Source organism: Tursiops truncatus, chromosome 4, assembly GCF_011762595.2.
Source record: "Tursiops truncatus isolate mTurTru1 chromosome 4, mTurTru1.mat.Y, whole genome shotgun sequence".
Lineage (NCBI taxonomy): Eukaryota > Metazoa > Chordata > Mammalia > Artiodactyla > Delphinidae > Tursiops > Tursiops truncatus.
Window position 1 is genome coordinate 95,956,992 of NC_047037.1, and position 19,834 is coordinate 95,976,825.

At 37.6% G+C, this 19,834-nt stretch overlaps 1 protein-coding gene across 31 annotated transcripts in view; it reads left to right on the top strand.

The window, feature by feature from the left end:
- The window catches only part of ABI3BP (ABI family member 3 binding protein), a 259,130-nt gene that overhangs the window by 188,586 nt on the left and 50,710 nt on the right, over positions 1-19,834 (top strand). For 28 of the 31 annotated variants that reach the window (XR_012331544.1, XM_073804331.1, XM_073804303.1 and 25 more), the window contains 6 exons: positions 3,130-3,204; positions 9,443-9,502; positions 10,086-10,133; positions 10,956-11,036; positions 13,367-13,444; positions 17,917-17,982. Coding sequence is in view for 30 of the 31 variants with exons in the window: in XM_073804331.1 (XP_073660432.1) it covers positions 3,130-3,204; positions 9,443-9,502; positions 10,086-10,133; positions 10,956-11,036; positions 13,367-13,444; positions 17,917-17,982 (408 nt within the window). In the remaining variant the exon portion in view is untranslated. The remainder of the gene's footprint in view (positions 1-3,129; positions 3,205-9,442; positions 9,503-10,085; positions 10,134-10,955; positions 11,037-13,366; positions 13,445-17,916; positions 17,983-19,834) is intronic. The other 3 variants (XM_073804304.1, XM_073804308.1, XM_073804307.1) reach the window with 3 other exon arrangements.

Below are 19,834 nucleotides of genomic sequence, written 5' to 3' on the forward strand. Positions count from 1 at the left end.
AAATTGTACCACCCTTGGTGCTTAAGTGGCTGATTAATTCATTTCATCAGTTAGTCACTTAACAACTACTTATTGCATGCTGACCTCACACCAGACAATGTGCTAGACACTGGGAATGTGAAACAAAATTTCATCCTTCTGTAGTCAAGGAAGTTATAGTCTAGGCCAGTCCCCTAAATCTAAATTTATTTTTTATACATGGCCCACTTCCAAAAAGCATATGAAGTGCACCTACCCAATTTACTAGGAAAGGAACCCTAACTATGACCAGTGGTCTGGGGAAAGGAAAATGTTAGCAGCATCAAAATTATGCTTGATCTAGGTAGTAGCTCTGAATTACCAACACAAATTCTTTAATCATATCTCAGTATCCCTACTGAAAGAAAAAAAACTGTAGATGTGGGGATGGTCTTTAATATCTGAGAGGTATTAACACTTTCTTTAATATTTTTGAGAGAAATTTTACCTATTACTTTTTCTTTGAAGGAAAACTCCTTAAAAAACAGTTCCATTTACTACATCTAGCTAATGATTTTAAATCTGCTTTAATGTATTTTAAAATGTGTTTTTATTTAATTACTAAAACTTTGCTAAAAAATAATATGGGTGTGATATGTAAGTAGATGAAGGTACCAAAGCAACAATCATCTGAAAGAATAAGAAATTTAAAATAATAACAAAAAATAAATTTGAACTATTAATATATAAGAAATACTGGGAAAAATAATTGATGATTAGTGAATAAGTAATGAATAATAGAATAAGAATAAAAAACAAAGCAAGTATATTAAATTTGTGGATAGGAAACTAAAATCTAACTTTAAGAAATCAGCAGATAAAATCACGAGAAGAAGCTCTCAACCTTTTATGTGAATATAAAGCATAGAACAAATGAGGCAGAAAAAGGAGAAATGGAAAGAAATAAGAAAGCATAAAACAATGAATGATGGAAAAGAAAAGAAAAGATGAGAAACAAGAAGTGCTGGAAGTTAAGACATTGAGGATATAAAGTCCTCATTAGTAACATTTTAAAAAGTAAAGGAGATATGAACTAAGAAGGAAGACTTATTCATAATTTTATCTTTTTGAGCCGTACTCTGCACTTATAAAAATACAATATAGTAAATCAGGAGCTTACTCTAATTTCCCATTATGACACTGTATTCTAAGTTTCAACTTTGTTTGATTTTGATTTAGACCTTTAGCTAACCTTCCTCGACAAGGTAAGCAACTTCAGAATGGATAGATGCATATGCTCAGTGGTTCCACTCTCACTCTGAAACCCTGGAGTGACTGCAGACTATAACAAGAGAGCATCCTGATTCTGTCCCAACTGAGCAAACTCCCAGCCCATCAGCATCTCCCCTGGAAAGTAGCTACAATCCAAACACTTCTAGCTTTGTCAGGGCAACCTAGTGTAAGGGGACTATTTGGAAAATTGATCATGAAAAAATGCACTCTACTTATTCCTCTTAAAAGTGGGTGAAATTAGGATCTCTCTTACCCAGGAATATATGAGCTTTACTTAATAGATCCCAGCAGTACCCTAGGTTTTTATAGTCTTTCAAGGATATTTGTGTATGTATACATATGTATCACTCAGTAGTTCAAAAACAAATATTTAAACCCTAGTAGTACTCCCTCCTTACCCCTGGCTAGCTGTTGTGAATTTCAAAAGGCCATTTGAATGGGAGAATGTTCTGTTCGTATGTGCAATATCAATATCAAACGCAAATTATTATTGTTGGGCTATAAGGGCATCATCTAACAATAGTGTATACAACTTAAAGAGCAATGCAATGTATTCATCTACCACTGTTTTCAGAATGAAATTCTGTAATTGGGCATGCCACCTCATTTATACTTAAACTATGTTGATAAATTAGATAGCAAAAGTTAAATTTACTATATTTGGCATTTGAGGGGATAGTGGGATCAAAAATTTGGAAGAAACCATCAAGAATATTTCATCATTAAAATACAGGTTTGATTTTTAGATTCCTATGTTCATAAGTGATAATGAACAGTCCTGTTAATGATTTTATATCTAGAAATCTTATAACCATCAAAATTGCTCCTAATTCTTGAGGGGGCAAACAATGTGAAAAGCAAAATATACTCAGATCCTTCAATGTCAAATTTGTAAAGATTCTCCAGAAGTAGAAACAGATATTTATAGGGGTATAGCTTTCACATCATTTTGACATTTCACACTTAATTCTCACAATCACCCTTTCAGTTAGGACCGGTTTATTAATTCCACCTAAAAAAATGAGGAACAATTTAAAATGTGACCTGCAGAGCTGGGATATAGCGAGCCCAAGTGTTGGGACCTAGCAGTCATATCTGGACCTCAGTGTTCAGGTCTTGTCTCTGGTGCTTAATGATCACGTGACCCCAGGCAAATAGATTTAAAGTGAAGCTGATAATTCCTTCCTCTCAGCAGTATGGTGAGAATCAAAGGGCATAATCTTATGAAAGTACTTTTGAAATTGTAAAATGAGCTATAAATAAAGTAGACCTTTTTTTTTTTCCCCTGGTATCTATTACATTTGCACCTTGTTACTCCAAAGGAACAGCTGTGGAAAGACAATTTTGGTTTGTGAACATGTCATTTAAAGGTTTATTTAGAACCTAACAATTGCCGGAGATGTAGAATGCGAGCCCACCCATTCCATTCCGTCGCCCACTTCTCTTTCTGCTGTTGCTGAGCTGACTTTAAGCTGCTCTTTTCCATACTTCATGGGATCCCATTCTGACTTCACTGAATTCATCTTCACAGAAAGACATAGGGATGGGTTTAAGAAGTCAAGCAAACATCCACAAAAGAAGAACACTCTTGCATTAATTAAATTGCTATCTCTTCTGAAATGATGTTTTAAAAAAATCATTCATCCTGTTCTTATGCTTAGTCAAATTTTGCTGTTTCTCAGATTTCATTTTTCTTAACGTATCTGGAATTCTAACTGATCTATTTTTAGAGCTTAAGGTTTATTTTTCCATCTAAATCCCATTTCAATACTTTTTTAAAATCAGTAATCAGTCTTATACTTTGTCATATCTTATGTGTTAAGCAAGACTGGGAGATGCTAAAACCAAATGACTCATGATCCGAGCTCTCTCTTTCAGCTCCTAAGGTGTTCCAGCATGTTACTCCGAAGCCAAAGACATCACCAAGTCCAGAAGCGTCCTATACTCAGCCTGGTAAATGCTTTATTTCATGTTTAAACCAAATGCATTCTACAGTCACACTCTGCTGCAATGAAACATGAGGACTGATGGATGTGAGGTCCATGTTTCACTTCTGTTCAGGTACCACGTTGTATCATGCATGATATAATCATTTCAAAGTGTTCATAAGAGTTATCTAAGTGCTCATATGGTAAGCCATTGATATAATCCAAAGGCAGAGAATTATGCCAAGGGTAGAATGCTTCTTCTAGAATTAAAATTCTCTTATTTTTTGACCTCCAAAAAATAACCTACCAATGTTAACTATGCTGTGCTCATGTTTCACCAAGATAAAATAAAGAATTGGGGATTTTCCCACAAAAATGATAAAATGATGTTTTACAAATGGAGGAAATGATGTTTAACCATTTTCTTGGGTTCAAACATTTTACACTATCCAGTATTGAGGGTCTTTTTTTTTTTTTCCTTTTAAATTCTATTTTACCCATTCATGGAGCAGTTGCTTGAGTCAAGAAATTTGTTTCACACAGGAAAAAATGATTTCTTTAGTTACAGATCAATTTCTTGCCTATCATTTGAGAAGGCTTTTTGCTCCTTTATGGGGGGAATAATCTCATGTTTGTGGGAGTAGTCAAGGTAGGGACTGCAAGGACCCAGACATTTCTCTAGATCCTCAAGTGACCATACAAAGCTGCTGTTAGCTACACTAATTAGTTCACTGTTGGTTGGCTAATAAGCCAAACCAAGTTTTTAACTAGAGTATCTGAGAAATACAGTAAGTTCCCCCCCCCCGCTTTTTTTTAAGGTGCAATTATTATAAATTCTTAGATGGTCCTGGAAGCATATAGAACATTCCTAGAACCAAAGGATTTCTGAGCTGTAGCTTGAATGATGGCATTTTGGAGGCAAGTGAATTCACTTGCTATCATGTTTTCCAGGTTGTATAAGCGCAGGGTGTTACTGTCGCTGTGGGATGGCTAGGTTGTTGCAGGTGGTGATAGGCTGCAAAGAGCCTCTTTTGCCCTGAAGTCTAGACTTTAAATTAGTACTGCTAAGTGCAACAGTCAATATTATAAATGCCAATAAGGAAAAAGCTGATCTTCCCACTTGCAAAAGGTCAGCTTCTTGTTTTCAACTGAGGAAAAAATATGTAACGGAAACGAAGTCATTACAGATAACAACAGTAGATATGAGCGATTATATTCACTTTTCGTTAGAGAAAGCAATACTATTGGTCCTGATATGACATAATCTCATTAAACCAATATATCTAATAGTTCAACTTTTTCTTCCTTTTTAAATGTCTACTATTTGCCTTAATTCCATCAACACCTTCTTTTTCACAGACACTCTGATCTGTACGTTTGAGCCCTGGAACAACAGCACAAACGCTCTCTCTGGAGCCTTCATTGAGCTTATTCTATTGACTCTCCAGTTCCAAATGTTCAGATTGAATTTTGTCTCTAAACCTAGTGTTGGTGCTGCCATTGTGTCCATCAGGGGTTCCCCTATTGCTCCAGGGGTGTGATGCTACGGGAAGAATCACAGGCAGTCTTTACTACTATTTAATGTTCTCCCAAGTGTTTTAACAGACTGGATTCAAACAGTCTTGGGGTTGTATCTAGGCTCAGGTTTGCATCCTAATGAGCCCACAACCTTGTTTACTGGCTCCTCAGAAAACAGGGTAAATTACATGTAAACTTAATGTGTACTTGTATCTCTATCCTTTTTATAGAGATAGATGCTCTATAAAAATGTAAAAAGTAGTACTGAAATCAGGACATAGTTATGTTTTAACACAATGTTTATCTCAAAATTTATACTGAGAGATAGAAGTGACAAAACTGAATTTTTAGACCGGTACCAAATAAGTCAGTCTCGGATTATCTGTACAGCTCTTTCATTCTATAGATTCCTAGGTATAACACAGGTTTCATCCAGTTAGGCCTTTAGAAAATATCTTTCAGTCACTCAGTTGAATTATCTACAACACTTAATGAGGAATCTAGACAAACTGAGCCCACACATCATGTCCAGAACCAAAACAGAACTGGCTTTTCTTTTGATCTGCCTTGGAGGAATGCTTTTGAATTCAGAGAAAAGGACCTGCCCTGATGCCTGGCTCAGCAGAGCTGTGCCTTCTTTGTAGATTTGTTTCTGTACCAAGGGCTGTCTTGGCTTTGTTGGAACTTCTGTCACCACAGAAGTATTTGGATAGACTTCAGTCATCGGGAGCAAACCAGGGGCAAAAAAGTTTAGATTTCAGCAGGCTATCCAATCCTACAAATGCTCTGTAACTGCTCTCTTGGGCAAATTCTAATTTGCAGTCACACATCAGCATTTTTGCAGTTAGGAAAGAAGAGACTAATGCTAAAATGTCTTTTGGAGATGGAATTGCTAGGATGTAGACAATGACTGAATGATGTTATGGAGAGAAGGATGACACTGTGATTTCTAGCTTGGGCAGGTGGTAGATGATAATACCATTAACTAAGGCAGGGAACACAGAGGGAGGAATGAAGGCTTGTGTTTGTACGTGCTAGGTTTGGAGGGCCAGCAGGACTGGTGGTTGAAATGTATTTTTGGATATCTAAACAGAGGTCAATATTTAGGATGTAGATTTGGGAGTCATGTGTCTACATATAGAAGGTTCTTAAATCTTGTGAGTGAATGACATCATCCAGGAGAAAGTACAGACAGAAAATAAGAGATCAGAGATCAAAGTCGTAGGGGACACAGTTATATTTCAAGAGTGGACAGAGGAAGAGGAGCCATCAGAATTTGCTGTCAAAAGATCCAAGTAGCAGGAAAGAGGGGCTCGGGAGGCAAGATAGGGAAGGGCAGCCGTCAATGACAGTGAGGTGGACAGGTGTCAGAAGAGCTGTTGGACTTGACAGTGTGGGTCCAAAAGCCTGCATCTGAAACCTGTGGGCCAATGCTTCAGAATTCAGCAATTTTCAGACTTTGGAAAGGTAAAACAGCACATATACCGTCGATTACAAGCATATTCATAAGTCTGCAGTGGGAGGTATGAACAGTCACACTACTCAGGGTGAATAAAAACTGCAAATAGCCTCAGGTCAGTTCTAGTCAGGTTTTACTGTCAAATAAGTTAAGAAAAAAAAACACTTTCTGTCTTCAGAGCATTTTGAACTTCAGAACTATGGATGAGGCCTCATGGATCCGTGGGTGTGGGAGTGGGTGCAGGAGATCGGGAAGCCAGTCCACGGTGAATGGAGAAGATGCAGTTAAGAGACCAGGAAGCAGAGGCAGATAGAGTTTTTAGATGAAGGGAATAAGAGCAAGAAAGGGATGGTTTGAAGGGGAAGCCATGTCAAGGAAATGGTTATTAATGTTAGGATGTTGGAGCATTTGAGCTGTTTTATGGGTGGAGAGGGAGGAACTCATGGATAAATGGAAATATGGACTAACGGAGAAAAATAGAAGATAATAGAAATAATGGAAAGTAAAAGGCCCCAGAGGAGACGGGAGGGAAGGTGATCCAAGAGCACAGGTAAAACTCTGCAAGTGGTCTCTGAAAGGGCAGGAAACCTGCTTCCTCTCAGACTGGACCTTAGGGTACAAGGTTAGAATAAAGGAAGAGGGACTCTGGAGGTGAAAAGGGTGTGTGGTCTATGTGTGTTACTTTTCTAAGAGAATCTCTTTGTAGCCTATTGCAGGGGTAAACCTTACTGAAGATTCCTTATTCCACCATCTCTATCAGAGAGCGACACCTTCATTCTCTCATCTGCTCTGGCAAAACATTCATGCGTATTCATTTACATTTGTCCATATTGGACATTTCCACTCACAATTGTCTCATGTTAGTTGAATTGTTCTTTGGAAACGTGCCCTTTATTCAAAAAGACAGTTAATATAACTGGTAAGTGAATTGGTTATTTAATAAAAATGGTAAATTGGCTTATACAAATGGGTCTAAAATATAATAATGGTAAGTAATCTTATAAAAAAATCAAAACTGCCTTCTTAATAAATTGTCATGATTTACACTGATAAGTTTCCTCCAGCATGGAAGATTTTGGTTTTAGGAGTCATGCTCTTATTCAATTAAATATACGGAGGAATGCCACATTGGGAAAAAGAAAAAAACAACTTTGCATTTGTTGGAGCTGCCGGTGACCAAGAGAGAGAATGATTCATATCCCTTTCCTGTGAATATTTCTAGTTCTTTCCTTTCCACTGATTTCACCTGCTTTAGAACGTCTGGCATGGCAGTTATTAAATCATCCCTTCATGGCTAGAAAGTGCCAATTGCAGCAGCAGGGATCCACATTAGTCTAAATTCCTCAGGAAACTAAGGCAGGCAGGCAGTGAATCATGTATTTACAGTATATGGTGGATTTATTGGTAGCACATTTCTTTTTAGCTTCTCCTTTCCTTAATCCGGCTCCTCTCTGTATAGTCTAGCACTGCAACCAGTTAGGATGTTTATAAACTCAGACTGCTCTGTATGGCCGTGACCTTCTCAGACGCACACCAAAGTGCCTTCTCCCTCACCCTCCAGATAACAGTTAGTTTGATTTACAACTGGAAATTCCTCGTATTTTACCACTTCAGTCCTTAAAAATACTACATAGCAAAGGTGAAGTGTTCACTATGGTGATGGGTTTTCCTTAACTTTGTGCACCACTAATCTTTTTGAAGTTACCTTTTTAAAAAAAAAGTCCAGATATCAAGTTCCCCTGGTGGTTACCCTTTAGCTCATAGAAGTTCTAATGGAGTCACATTTCGTTTCAGTGGACCAAATTCCACGACTGTGATTTCACTCGCACTTGCTTAGTGGCCTAGACTAAGAACAGATGTGATGTGCACGTTAAATGTGATCCCAAAAGCCATAAAAGAGAATGAATGTCCATCTTATATAATCTGTTTCTACACTAATGATAAAGTGCTGCTTGTCCACCTCATGGTACAAAAGTTTTCTTCGTCTTTCTCGGAGGCAGAGTTGTAGCCTGAATCCTAATTTTTTTCCTCCAGCACCATATAAGATGCAAGAAAGTTACACTGCATACCTAAGGGTATTTATGAATTCGGTGTGGTAGGAAAGCTTTTCAGTGAGTGAGTAGGGTTGACAAGGACCTCCTTTCAGGGAAACTAAGTTAAAGAAATACGTCATCTTGCTCCTGCAAGGAGATTTGCCATAGAAATCTGGTACTAACAACAGGCAAATCACCCTGGTATTTTCCCCAATGAGAGATAAGGTATCAAGTTCCCAGCCTACCATTTTATTTTGCCGAAGTAGAACTGGACACAGGCATTAAAAATATACTGGATATCAGGACTGAATATGATTATTGTTTAGTGTATATTTTTCTCCTTTGTTTTCATGTTCTCATATGTCAGGAGGCCCTAATACCTATACTTAATACCTATTATACTAGAAGCCATATCACTAAGAATGACAAAACTGGCAACATTTATCTAACATTTACTATGTAACAAGCACTGTCATAAACTTTACATTCAGTATCTTCTAATGAGTGAGTGATCCTTCCTGCTTTATCTTCTCCCCATAATAACTGTTAGTGCCTTTTAGAATAAAACTTTGTTCTTCCCTTAGATATTCAAGAGTTTTGCCTTTCTTCCTGTTTTCCTCAATTTGCAGGCCATTTCTTTCTTTCTTTTTTTTTTTTTTTTTTGGTACGCGGGCCTGTCACTGTTGTGGCCTCCCCCGTTGCAGAGCACAGGCTCAGCGGCCATGGCTCACAGGCCCAGCCGCTCCGCGGCATGTGGTATCTTCCCGGACCAGGGCACGAACCCGTGTCCCCTGCATTGGCAGGCGGACTCTCTACCACTGCGCCACCAGGGAGGCCCAGGCCATTTCTTTAAGATAATGTTGTTTCTATTGCTGTCAGTGGAATTTTAGCAGGAATATCAAATGGCAGCTATAACCTCTTCAGACAAAAACTGACCTATTACTTTGAAGACAACTTGAGGGAGACCTACCTCCTTGTGTTTAATTACATTAGTTTTTTCTTCCTTTTTTTTCCCTCAACAGAATGTTCGAAATGACCTGTGACCAACTTTGTTTTACTGCCATTAGAACCTTTCCTACACAGTGACATTTTTCCATCTCAGAAAAATGGTCCTCTTCTTGGCTTAGCCCTTTAGCCATTGTGAAAACATCTTGGCTTCATTCATGCTTCCCAGGGTTTTAGGTCTATGGGTTAAGTTTCACTCCAAGTATGACATTTAGAGTGCACAGTGTTTTATAATCTTTTTCTTTCAGTTCCAAGAGATGTGCTCCTTCCCCATAAACCAGACCCTGAAGTCTCTCAGAGCGAACCTGGTAAATGAATTGTTTTATTTTCCCAGTTAGGAAGTGTATTTTTCGAAAAATATTCTTGAGGTAAATATATTTTTGGAATGATTGTGATGTGGAAGAAGTTCTGAGAAAATTATGGGTAGAAAATGTGTATTTCTTTTGGGGAGGTTTAATCATACAATCTGATTGACAAATTTTTCCCCATGAGAGAATAGTGTAGAATTAGTTTATTTTCCCTGAAAGTATTTTTGTTGAATAGAAAATCATGCTAAAGTTATAAGATATAATTATTACCTGAGCCAACCATTTTCACCTTCTTTCAGAATGTAAATATAGCTACATTCCAAATGTGGGTATACTTTTAAGTTAAAAATATGGGTGCCTAATCAAATTTTCCTCATAGTGACAGTGAACGAAAACTTTAAAGTTTTAGTTGAACTAAGTTCCCTGGGTGTCACCTAAGGTATAGAATTTTCTCGTATTTATTATGATTCTAAGAGAATGTTTAAATGTTCAAACGGGTACATTGTAGAGACACAGAAACTGGGTTTACTTCACCAGGTAGTAATTCTCATAAATATATTTCTTTGGTTTGCTTTTGGCCTAGTTCTGCAACCTGTTACCTTTAGAATTGATCTGCCAGAGACAACACTAGGTAATGGTTTTCCCATTTGACCCACTCTAATTATTTTCCTGGCTGCCATCAAGATTGCAGGTCTTTCTCAAATGATCACATTGAAACATCATCTGTCCTCAGTCCTCTTCGTTGTTTCATTCTCATTATTTTTACTCTTTCCAAAATAGAAAGGCAGTGGTTTCAAAATAGAAGGGCAATGTTCTAAAGGTTTGCTCTGAAGACCAACTTAAGACAGCTCGCTACCGAGCCCATTCTCACCTACCTCATTTGTCTCTGTGTTCAGAATGATTCCACCTTACTCACGCCCACCTAGTTAACTTTTTCTGCTGGTTTAGTGGTTCTCAGCTGTGGTGTTATAACCCACTAACATGCTGTGGAAGATGCTGGCAAGTAATTATTATTAATATTGGTCAAAATACTAAAGTTTGCCACCCGTTTTTTTTTAAAATAAGCTTGAGCAGACGCCAGGTGCTTGCCACAATGATGATATTCTCTCTCCTGTTGTAATCCTATGTGCTCTCTTGGATGGGAGAGCTGCAGCTGACAGACCAAGGACCATGTCTTACCCACACCCATCTTAACCAGCTATGGTCATAGAGTATGTCAAGCACTGAATGTCATTTATTATCTATCCTGGTGGAAAAAACAGTTGAGAACCATTATTCTATGTTCCACAGTCATCTTCCTGAAGGTTCTATGCACACTTAACTTTCTTCTTCCTGACTCACTTAATGTTTTCTGTTTTTCTATTTCAAATAAAGGAATCTCATGTAATATTATTCTGGCCGGGTGCTGGCTTTTGAATCTAAAGATTGACAACCTTGGTACTTGTCTTTTCAGCTCCTTTAGAGACACGAGGCAGCCCTTTCATTCCTATGATTTCACCAAGTTCTAGTCAAGAGGAACTACAAACCACTCTGGGTAAATTTTGTTTTACTATTTCAGTCCATTGAGGACTTAACATTTTAGGAATTGCCCTTAAAGTAGCCATATGTACTTTTGTGTTCATAGATTTCCAAACCACAGAGGGTCTCTTTTTATCATTATAAAAAAATACCCATTTCACTTGATTCTTTTACATTAACTGTATATTTGTCCTTCTAATATTTATGCTGATTTCTAATATAAAATATTTTGAAACATCTTGACAAAATTCCAATTATTATTATTATTATTTTTTTTTTTTTTGCGGTACACGGGCCTCTCACTGCTGTGGCCTCTCCCGTTGCGGAGCACAGGCTCCGGACACGCAGGCTCAGCGGCCATGGCTCACGGGCCCAGCCGCTTCGCAGCATGTGGGATCCTCCTGGACCGGGGCACGAACCCGTGTCCCCTGCACTGGCAGGCGGACTCCCAACCACTGTGCCACCAGGGAAGCCCTCCAATTATTTTTTTAAAAAAGAATCTTCCCAAAGTATATCAATGCTATATTCTCTTGTTGCTTTTTCATATTTGGAACTGCATTTGGGAAGAAAAATTTCATCTAGTATTTGAATATCTTTTGGGGGCTAACTGCAATGCCAAGCAATAGGAATTCCAAAATAAAACTGTTTTAAAGGTTACCCTGGAGAGCTCGCCATCTAATATGAAGACAGGATTTAGCAGTAGCTGTGCTACCCAGTCTTCTACATGTATTTTTAAATTTAAGGCACGTAACAACTTTGTGAGGTAGTTTCTATTACTTGCCCCATTTTACAGCTTAGAAAATTGGGGCACAGAAAGATTTAAAAATCTGGTTAAGCCATACAGCTAACGTCAGAGCCAAATTGGAACCCACATACTCAGTCACCAGAGCTCCTGGAATTCACCCCCATGTTATACAATACAATGAATTCATAGAGAAATGAGCAGCATGCTGAGCAAGGAAACTACCTGGGGGTATCAGGGAAGGCTTCACAGAGGAGGTGACATGTATGCCGGGTCTTCCAGTTGGAATGAGAGTTGAAGTTAAAGGTGTGAAAGGTGAAAGACAGATAGGGAAGAGACACAGGGTAGAGAATGGCAGCCAGACTAATCTGATGAGCATCTGGGTAGCCTGGAGGAACACAGATGCATGAATGAGTCAGTAAGTTTGGTTGGAATGAGCTGGCCAGGCTTTCGAAGAGTTCAGCATCAATGTCTTCACTGTGTGGGAAACCCAATTTTGCCTGACACTTGGCTGAAGATGAACTGGAAAACAAGAGTTCCCAGCTTGTGTTTGTTGGCTTCTCTGCCCTGTCCATGCTACATCCCACATGGCTCTTTAAATCAGTGGTTTTATTTTCCTCCCTTCATCCATTTTCAGATAAACCCATCCCTTGTGTGTGTCTGCTGAAATGAAGTTACTGATCACATTTTAAAATGGAATCCTTTTCAAAGGAAAAACTTTTAAACTGAATGAGCAAATGTATCCTAATTACCAAATACTCATCTATTGTAGCCTAGGCCCTCAAAGTCAACATTACCCACGATGGCAAAGTCAAAAGTACTTATCAAGAACCAGTGCTGGATGTGCTAATTATCTAAATTCCACTCCCTGTTTTTTTTTTTTAATGTACCCCATTTACTGGACCAACTATTACAAGAATCTCTCGTATGAGCAGAATCCAGATTATAAAACAGGCAGAAAATAAGATGACAACATATTATTTGCACCAAGTATTTCCTTGGATCCAGTAGGTAGCAAAGTGAACAGTGTAATTTGCTATGTCGGTATGATGTTGTAATGATTTCAAGATAATATGGGACTGGGAGTATTGCCATACTTATTTTTATTTTGTCAGGAGTAATGTACCAGTATGGCAATAAACAAACTTTGATTTTCACATGAGACAAATAGGATATTTATTCTTCTATGGTGTAAATACACATTATTTTCTATGACCTATTTTTTTTCCAGCTCACCTAAATAGTTTGTGGAGCTCATGAAATAGGGAGGAAACATGAAGGCAATAATACATAAAGACAGGAGGCATATCCAAGAATATAGCCACGTCCAGTATCATGAAACGATGATTCTGAACTAAAAGCTTTTGAAATCCTTATAATAATCATTAAAATAATAGTGCAAGAAGACAGTAAATATAATAAATGAGAGTTATTAAAATATACCATTATCTTTGACATACGATGGTTATTGGGCATAGTTATTAATGCAATTTACCCTTTTATCACCGCACGGGATAGAAAAGAGTAGGGTTTGTTTGTTTCCTTTTTGACCCATTCATAATGATAATCGTTTAAAGCCAGCCATCTTACTGTGTTTCCTCCAGCAGAAACAGACCAATCCACCCAAGAACTCTTCACAACTAAGTTTCCACGAACAACTGAATTGGCAAAGACAACTCCGGGTAATGCTATTTCCCCACCTCTGGATAGTAACTTTTCCTTCTTTTTTAAGCAGGAAGAAAATTTTCTTATAAGAATGTAATTTTTCATCACAGTGAGTTAAGTTTTTTCATTGCATAGGTACAGGACATCAGCCAAATAGGAATATTTGTATGAATACCAGTTGAATGTAGGAAAGACAATTTCTTTAGTTAGAGCTGTGCTTTTGAATGTATGGTTGACTGCTTCATGCTGATGACTAAGAAAGAGAGCTCCCATTTTTTTTTCCCTTGCTTGACCTTCTTTTGCCTCATTTTCCACATCTGATAAATAAGAATCTTTATTTCCTTCTCCTTCTTCTCCTCCTTTCTCTCTCTCTCCTCCCTCTGTCCCATCTCCCAAACTTGATCAATGTGTTGGTATTGTGGCCTGAGAAAGGAAGCTCGTAACAAGAAAAATCATTTTTTAATGATGAATTAATATTAAAACATCCAAGAAGCTTTATTCGGAGGTCTCCTTATATTATTTTTTCCTTCTACTTTTTGGGCAGTTAGCTCATCTACACAGAGCTGCCTCTCACATCTTCATGCTCTCGGTAGTCTTTCCTTTTTATATCTTTCTGTCCTACTTGGACTGTGACCAGTTGCAGATTTCTAGTATTTTCGTGTTTTCTTTTTTTCCCCTTAATTACGCTCTTTTGCCCATGTCTACCTCTAGCATATGGGAGAAAGCCCAAAAAACAAGGGCAAATAATTTTTAAAGAGTTGTAAGACAAATTTATTGTACTCAATTGTCAGTTATAACTGGGGAGGGAGCTTTGTGGAAGAAACAAAGCAATATGAGGAGATGATAATTAAAGAAATCTAATCTTAAGGTATATATTTTATAATAAGCAGAGCAGTACTTGTTCTAAATAAACATGACTGACAATACTCTCTACAGTACAAGACAGTTCTTGTAAATTTTGTAAAACTTTTGAACTTGTTTCATTTAATTTTTATAATGGTTTAAATGTTTATTTTATTATTTACTTTATTACCTTTCTACTTATTTTTAAAATAAAGTTAATATACACAGAAGTAAGGAGCCAGTATAATGACAGCCCTCCCACACCCTCATTACTAGCTTCAGCCATTAACAGCAGGTGTTCAAACCTATTATATCCATACCACATCCTGATTTTTATATGTTTATTTTTTAATGTTTTTGCAAACCTCTTTAATGTCTGGCTTGATAGAAGATAGCTGGATTCTCATAATCAAACACATTGATGTTTTTACAAAAAAACATATAAATACTTACAATAAGCAGGGTAAACACTTTATTCAGCTCAGGTTGTATTGCCAAATGAGAAAAAGATTTCAGCTTTTTTTTTTTTTTGCGGCGCGCGGGCCTCTCACTGTTGTGGCCTCTCCCGTTGTGGAGCACAGGCTCCGGACGCGCAGGCTCAGTGGCCACAAACCCGTGTCCCCTGCATCAGCAGGCGGACTCTCAACCACTACGCCACCAGGGAAGCCCCAAGATTTCAGCTTTTCAAAGCTTTGTAGATTTCAGAATTGAGGGTAAAAATCATAGACCCGTTCTTTTCTTGTTTTTGCTTTTTCTTACTTTAATGGGAGTATCAATATTTTTATCAAATTGCTTCTAGAACATGGTTTTATTAGATGAGTTTCACAGTTGATTGGTTGTATATCCAGGATCTGATATCATTCTATGAATTGTCTTAACATACTTATATAATGTACTGTATTTTAATTACTTTCTTATGTTCTGAAGATCCTTAGCTTGAGCCTAACTTGTGCAGCTCTGGGATTCACACTTTTCTAGACTCATGCCAAGGCTCTTTAAAGTGGGCTCACCAGAAATGCATTTCCAACCTGGTCCAGGCCAGTAACCCTTCTTGGGAGTAGAGGGTCAACTTTAGTAACAGCACACTGTGTGTCCTAGGATCACCCTCTGACCCAACCCTCATAAATGCGTGCCTGAGCTCTATGGACAAGGAGGTCAATCTACTGTATTATTTTTATTGTGTTGTGTTTTGTTTCTAATAGTAGGTATCAGATGTGCAAGACAGCGCACAACAATTTGAGAGATGCTGTAGGCGTGAAATTGTTTCTCTTGGTCTTCATACTCCACCCACGCATGTACCAGGACCTTGTGGCTTTTTGGTCTCCAAGCCCTCAGCAGTGGGGCCAAGTGCTCCAAAGAAACTTAGTGTCTAAAGCCTACAGCATGAACCTACTAGTAGGATCTCCGGCACATTTTCTCTGCGTCATTCTTGCTTCTTTGTCTGCTGATACAATTCCCTGCAGCTATAACCGAAACCCTGACCTAACTCAAGCTTCTCTCCTTTTCCCCTCTCATCTCAACCCATGGTAGAAATCCACTTGGCCAGAGGCATCCTGGGGACATTTTGATTATTTTACTTATTTCAGCCCCCTGATCCGTATGCCGCCCAGGGCATAAGGGCTCCCTGGGTGTACCCTTGTACCCTTCTTTCCCTCTCCCTATACTGGGCAAAACAAAGGTCCTTCAAGGTATTTCTCCTGTAATCCTTGTTTATCTATTTTTGATGTTATCTTTGTCAAGTATTTTTAGTGTTCTTTTAAAATAATTTTTATAAAATAATTTTTATAATATTATAAAATTTTTAAAAATTTTATAATATTTATAATATAAATATTATAAAAATATTTTTATATGAAGCCATCTTTTAAAATTATTTTTATTATTAGTCACCAAAAGCTATGTGGAGATGATATTTACAATGTTACATTCTCACAATGCACCTTTGTCTTTTTTTTTTTTAGTTTAAAATTGGAACCCTCAATCAGTTTTCTCAAGGCCATGTGTTACCTGGTGATGAGCTATGTGAATAACTCACAGCCCAAACATAAGTTATATTTCAGCTCCTTTATAAAAAGTTCTTTCAAGATTTAAGTAAAGACTGTATAAAAAATAAAACCAAAACTCTGATCCTGTGGCTTTGAAATAATGAATGTAGTGCTGATTATTTCTACACTCTTCTCTGTTTCTTTTCTAAAGTTTTAAAATTCATATGTGTTCTAGAATGATACTAATAAGAGCCACGATTCTTATGTTTCTTTAAGCAAAAGCAATCTAACATTGAAGAAATTAACAAGAAAGCTGAAATATGTTCAACTGACAGGGAATCCTACCACTCTCAAAGAAAATTGAAGAAAACCATTTGCAAATCATCATCACACATTTTAGGGCATGTGAGAATTGATTATTTTTAAATAAATCAGTACCTCTGTTCACTCTAGTTATTTCACTTTGAAAGGAGCACATTAAACCTACAGAGAATTTCAGTATGTGTCTGCTGGTTTTGGCCTGAGTATGGCAAAATTCTACTCATCAGTCCTCGCATAGGAAGTTTATAAATGAGCTACATTATAATCTGTTTTGCAGGTATATTTTTTAATGTGGTAGGCAAGGCATTTGCTGATTTATGGTTACATAAATACCCATTCAAGATGTGAACAAAATCATTGAAATGGTGTAATCTACTTAACAAAGTTTGCAAGAAAATTTTTTCCAGTCTTAGCTAAAGCATGACCAAGAAAGTTGGTGGCAGGAAGCAACGTGGTGTGTCAAGGGTGGCAGAGGAGGGAAGGCAAGGATAGACACATCCCAGGATGGATGCACACCTTAAAAGCTTAGGGAGCAAAAATATTTCAGCTGAGTTTCTCATGAATTTGCCTGCTTACAATGGTCACTAATTTTTTAAATGTATTTGACAACTCTTCATTAATGGTCCTCACTGTGCCAGGCCCTGGATAACAGGAGCAGGAAGTAACAAGGTGGCATGTTGGTCCAAGGGCTGTCTGAGTTCTTGATCTTTGCTCACCCTCTCTTGATGGGCAGGATACCAGAGGTCATTTTCTCTCATCTCTAAAGCTTTAATGGATGGCACTAAGTGAGTATTTATTCACTTCCGGGTTCATGAGCTAAGACAATTAGATACAGACCACATGTTTCCACTCTTTTCTTCTTACATACCTAAAAATATTTTTCTTTCTGCCTTTAATAGTATTTGTCTCCTTTGGCAAAATAATGTTTCACAGTGACTCCCTGATTGAGAGATGTGAATGGATGGATGGATGGGTTGATGGACAGACGCATGGATGGATGGAGGGGTAGATGGTTGGCTTATATGTTTACCATATTAAGCAACCATGTGGTGAAATAAATGCCCCTGAAAAACATGGACTAAATGATGACTAATCCTTAACACACGTTACCAATGACCTACCTCACTTTGACTGTGTGCATCTTTAATTTCCAGGCATGAATATTTTCACTTGCTTTTTTTCCTTCAGCATCAATGCTGTAATGCATACTTGGAGATTTAAGGATATTCTTTATACTTCCATGCAAAGTGTACAAGCTGTTGGTCTGTAGAGTACTAAATCTCCATTTATTGAGCTCAGGAGTGCTGGTGATTAAATGTGAAGCGTTTCCTCTGTTTCAGCACCACACAGATTGTATACAACTCCTGTGAAGCCCAGAACACCTGACAAACCACACATCAGGCCTGGTAAGTTGTTTCTCTTTCTGATGACCTAAATAATCAGCATATCTAAGAAGATATAAAATGTATTGAGAAATTCCCTGGCAGTTCAGTGGTTAAAACTCCGCGCTTCCACTGCAGGGAGCACGGGTTCAATCTCTGGTCAGGGAACTAGGATCCCACATGCTGCATGGCACTGCCAAAAAAAAAAATATTGAAACAGCCAAATATACCAAATGATGCCTATATATCCTTAAACTGAAATAAATTACATACAAAATTCTGATCCTTGTGGGTAAGTAGAGAGGAAATAATGAATCCATGGAAGTGGCAAGACTTGACTGAGATTTTTAAGGATAATCAGATTTAGATACCACCACGGAAGCTTAACAATATAAAAGCATTTTTAAAATAGTATTTTTGCATAAATCACACACACTCTCCCCTCCTCCTTCAGTTTTCCATGGCAATTATAGAGATAGCATTAGCATTAGCTATGATATATTACATGTTTCAAATGTTATCTTTTGAGAAAAGACCTCTTCCATTATAAAAGACTTGTTCTGGGAGAATATTTTTACTTGATTCTTTCAGATTAAAAAAAACCAAAAATACACATTTTACAGGTTTTAAACATCAAGGTAAAGTGAAAATAAACTGGAAAATACTTTTTTTTTTTTTTTTTTTTTTTGCCCACAACATGCATCTTGCAGGAACTTAGTTCCCTTACCAGGGATCGAACTTGGTCCCCAGCAGTGAAAGCACTGAGCCCTAACCACTGGACTGGTAGAGAATTCCCAGAAAATACTTTAAATCTAAATTCACCAAAGGATTTCGGATCTCCCTCACTGGAACTATTAGTGAAAAGTTAACTTGGGGGTTGATTTGGTCCATATAAATCACTCCTATGCTAACATACAAGTTGGACCAGAGACTCTGGTGTTTTCTGCCCCTTTTCTCCTCTGTGATTCTAAGAAGTTTTAAAGTTCTAAATGAAAAAATGGCTTATAAGCTAACATTCCCGGTGAACATCTCTCCAGGCACATGGAAGAAAGAACAAATACATTTTTCTTTGATTTATGGAGGAGCCCATATTTTTTGGAATAATCCTCCGACTCCATGTGATTTTTCTATCATGATAACTGTTGAGAATTTAACGTGTGGCTGGTTATATTAAACCTTTCTACAAAATAAGGAAACAGTAACAATAATGGCTAACAGTGATGGTGTGCTAACCATGCATCCTGTGAGGTAAGGCTGAGGAAGCTAAGGCTTAAGAAGGGCTGGGAAGTGGATTCGAAGGCAAGCAGTCTGGTTTAAGAACTCACTCTCTTAATCGCGATACACTTAGTGCTTTTCCTTGAAAACTCTGCTAAATGGAAGATAAAAAGCTGACTTCAATGTTTTTGTACTATTATGACTCTCAACAGAGCAGGAGAGAAATTTCAATGGTTTTATCATAGTTCTGAGTTTAACGGTGGACTTGGGCCAAGATTATGAGGGAGCGTATGTACCTAGAGACTCCTCCAAAGTGACCACGAACTTATGTGTTAGGAGGCCTTGACAAATAAATACACATCAAGTTTTGGGTTTTCTTTCGGCATATGTAGTCCTGATCTTTCTTCAGTCCCATTTTGGAATGTATCTAGTGCTTATCAATGAAGCCAGCTAGTTCCCACTTAGAAATATAAATTCCCTCTATTTTTTCAAGCCCAGTGATCACCTCAGAGTACATACTCAGGCCTCAAATTCAAGTCTATGATTTTTATACCAGACTTGTGATTTCTATATTCTGAACAACAGTTTTTGGTGAGTCATCATATTTTTATCGCCCAGTTAAATGACTTCCAATTCTCTGGAAAGTTTTATTTTCCTTGGC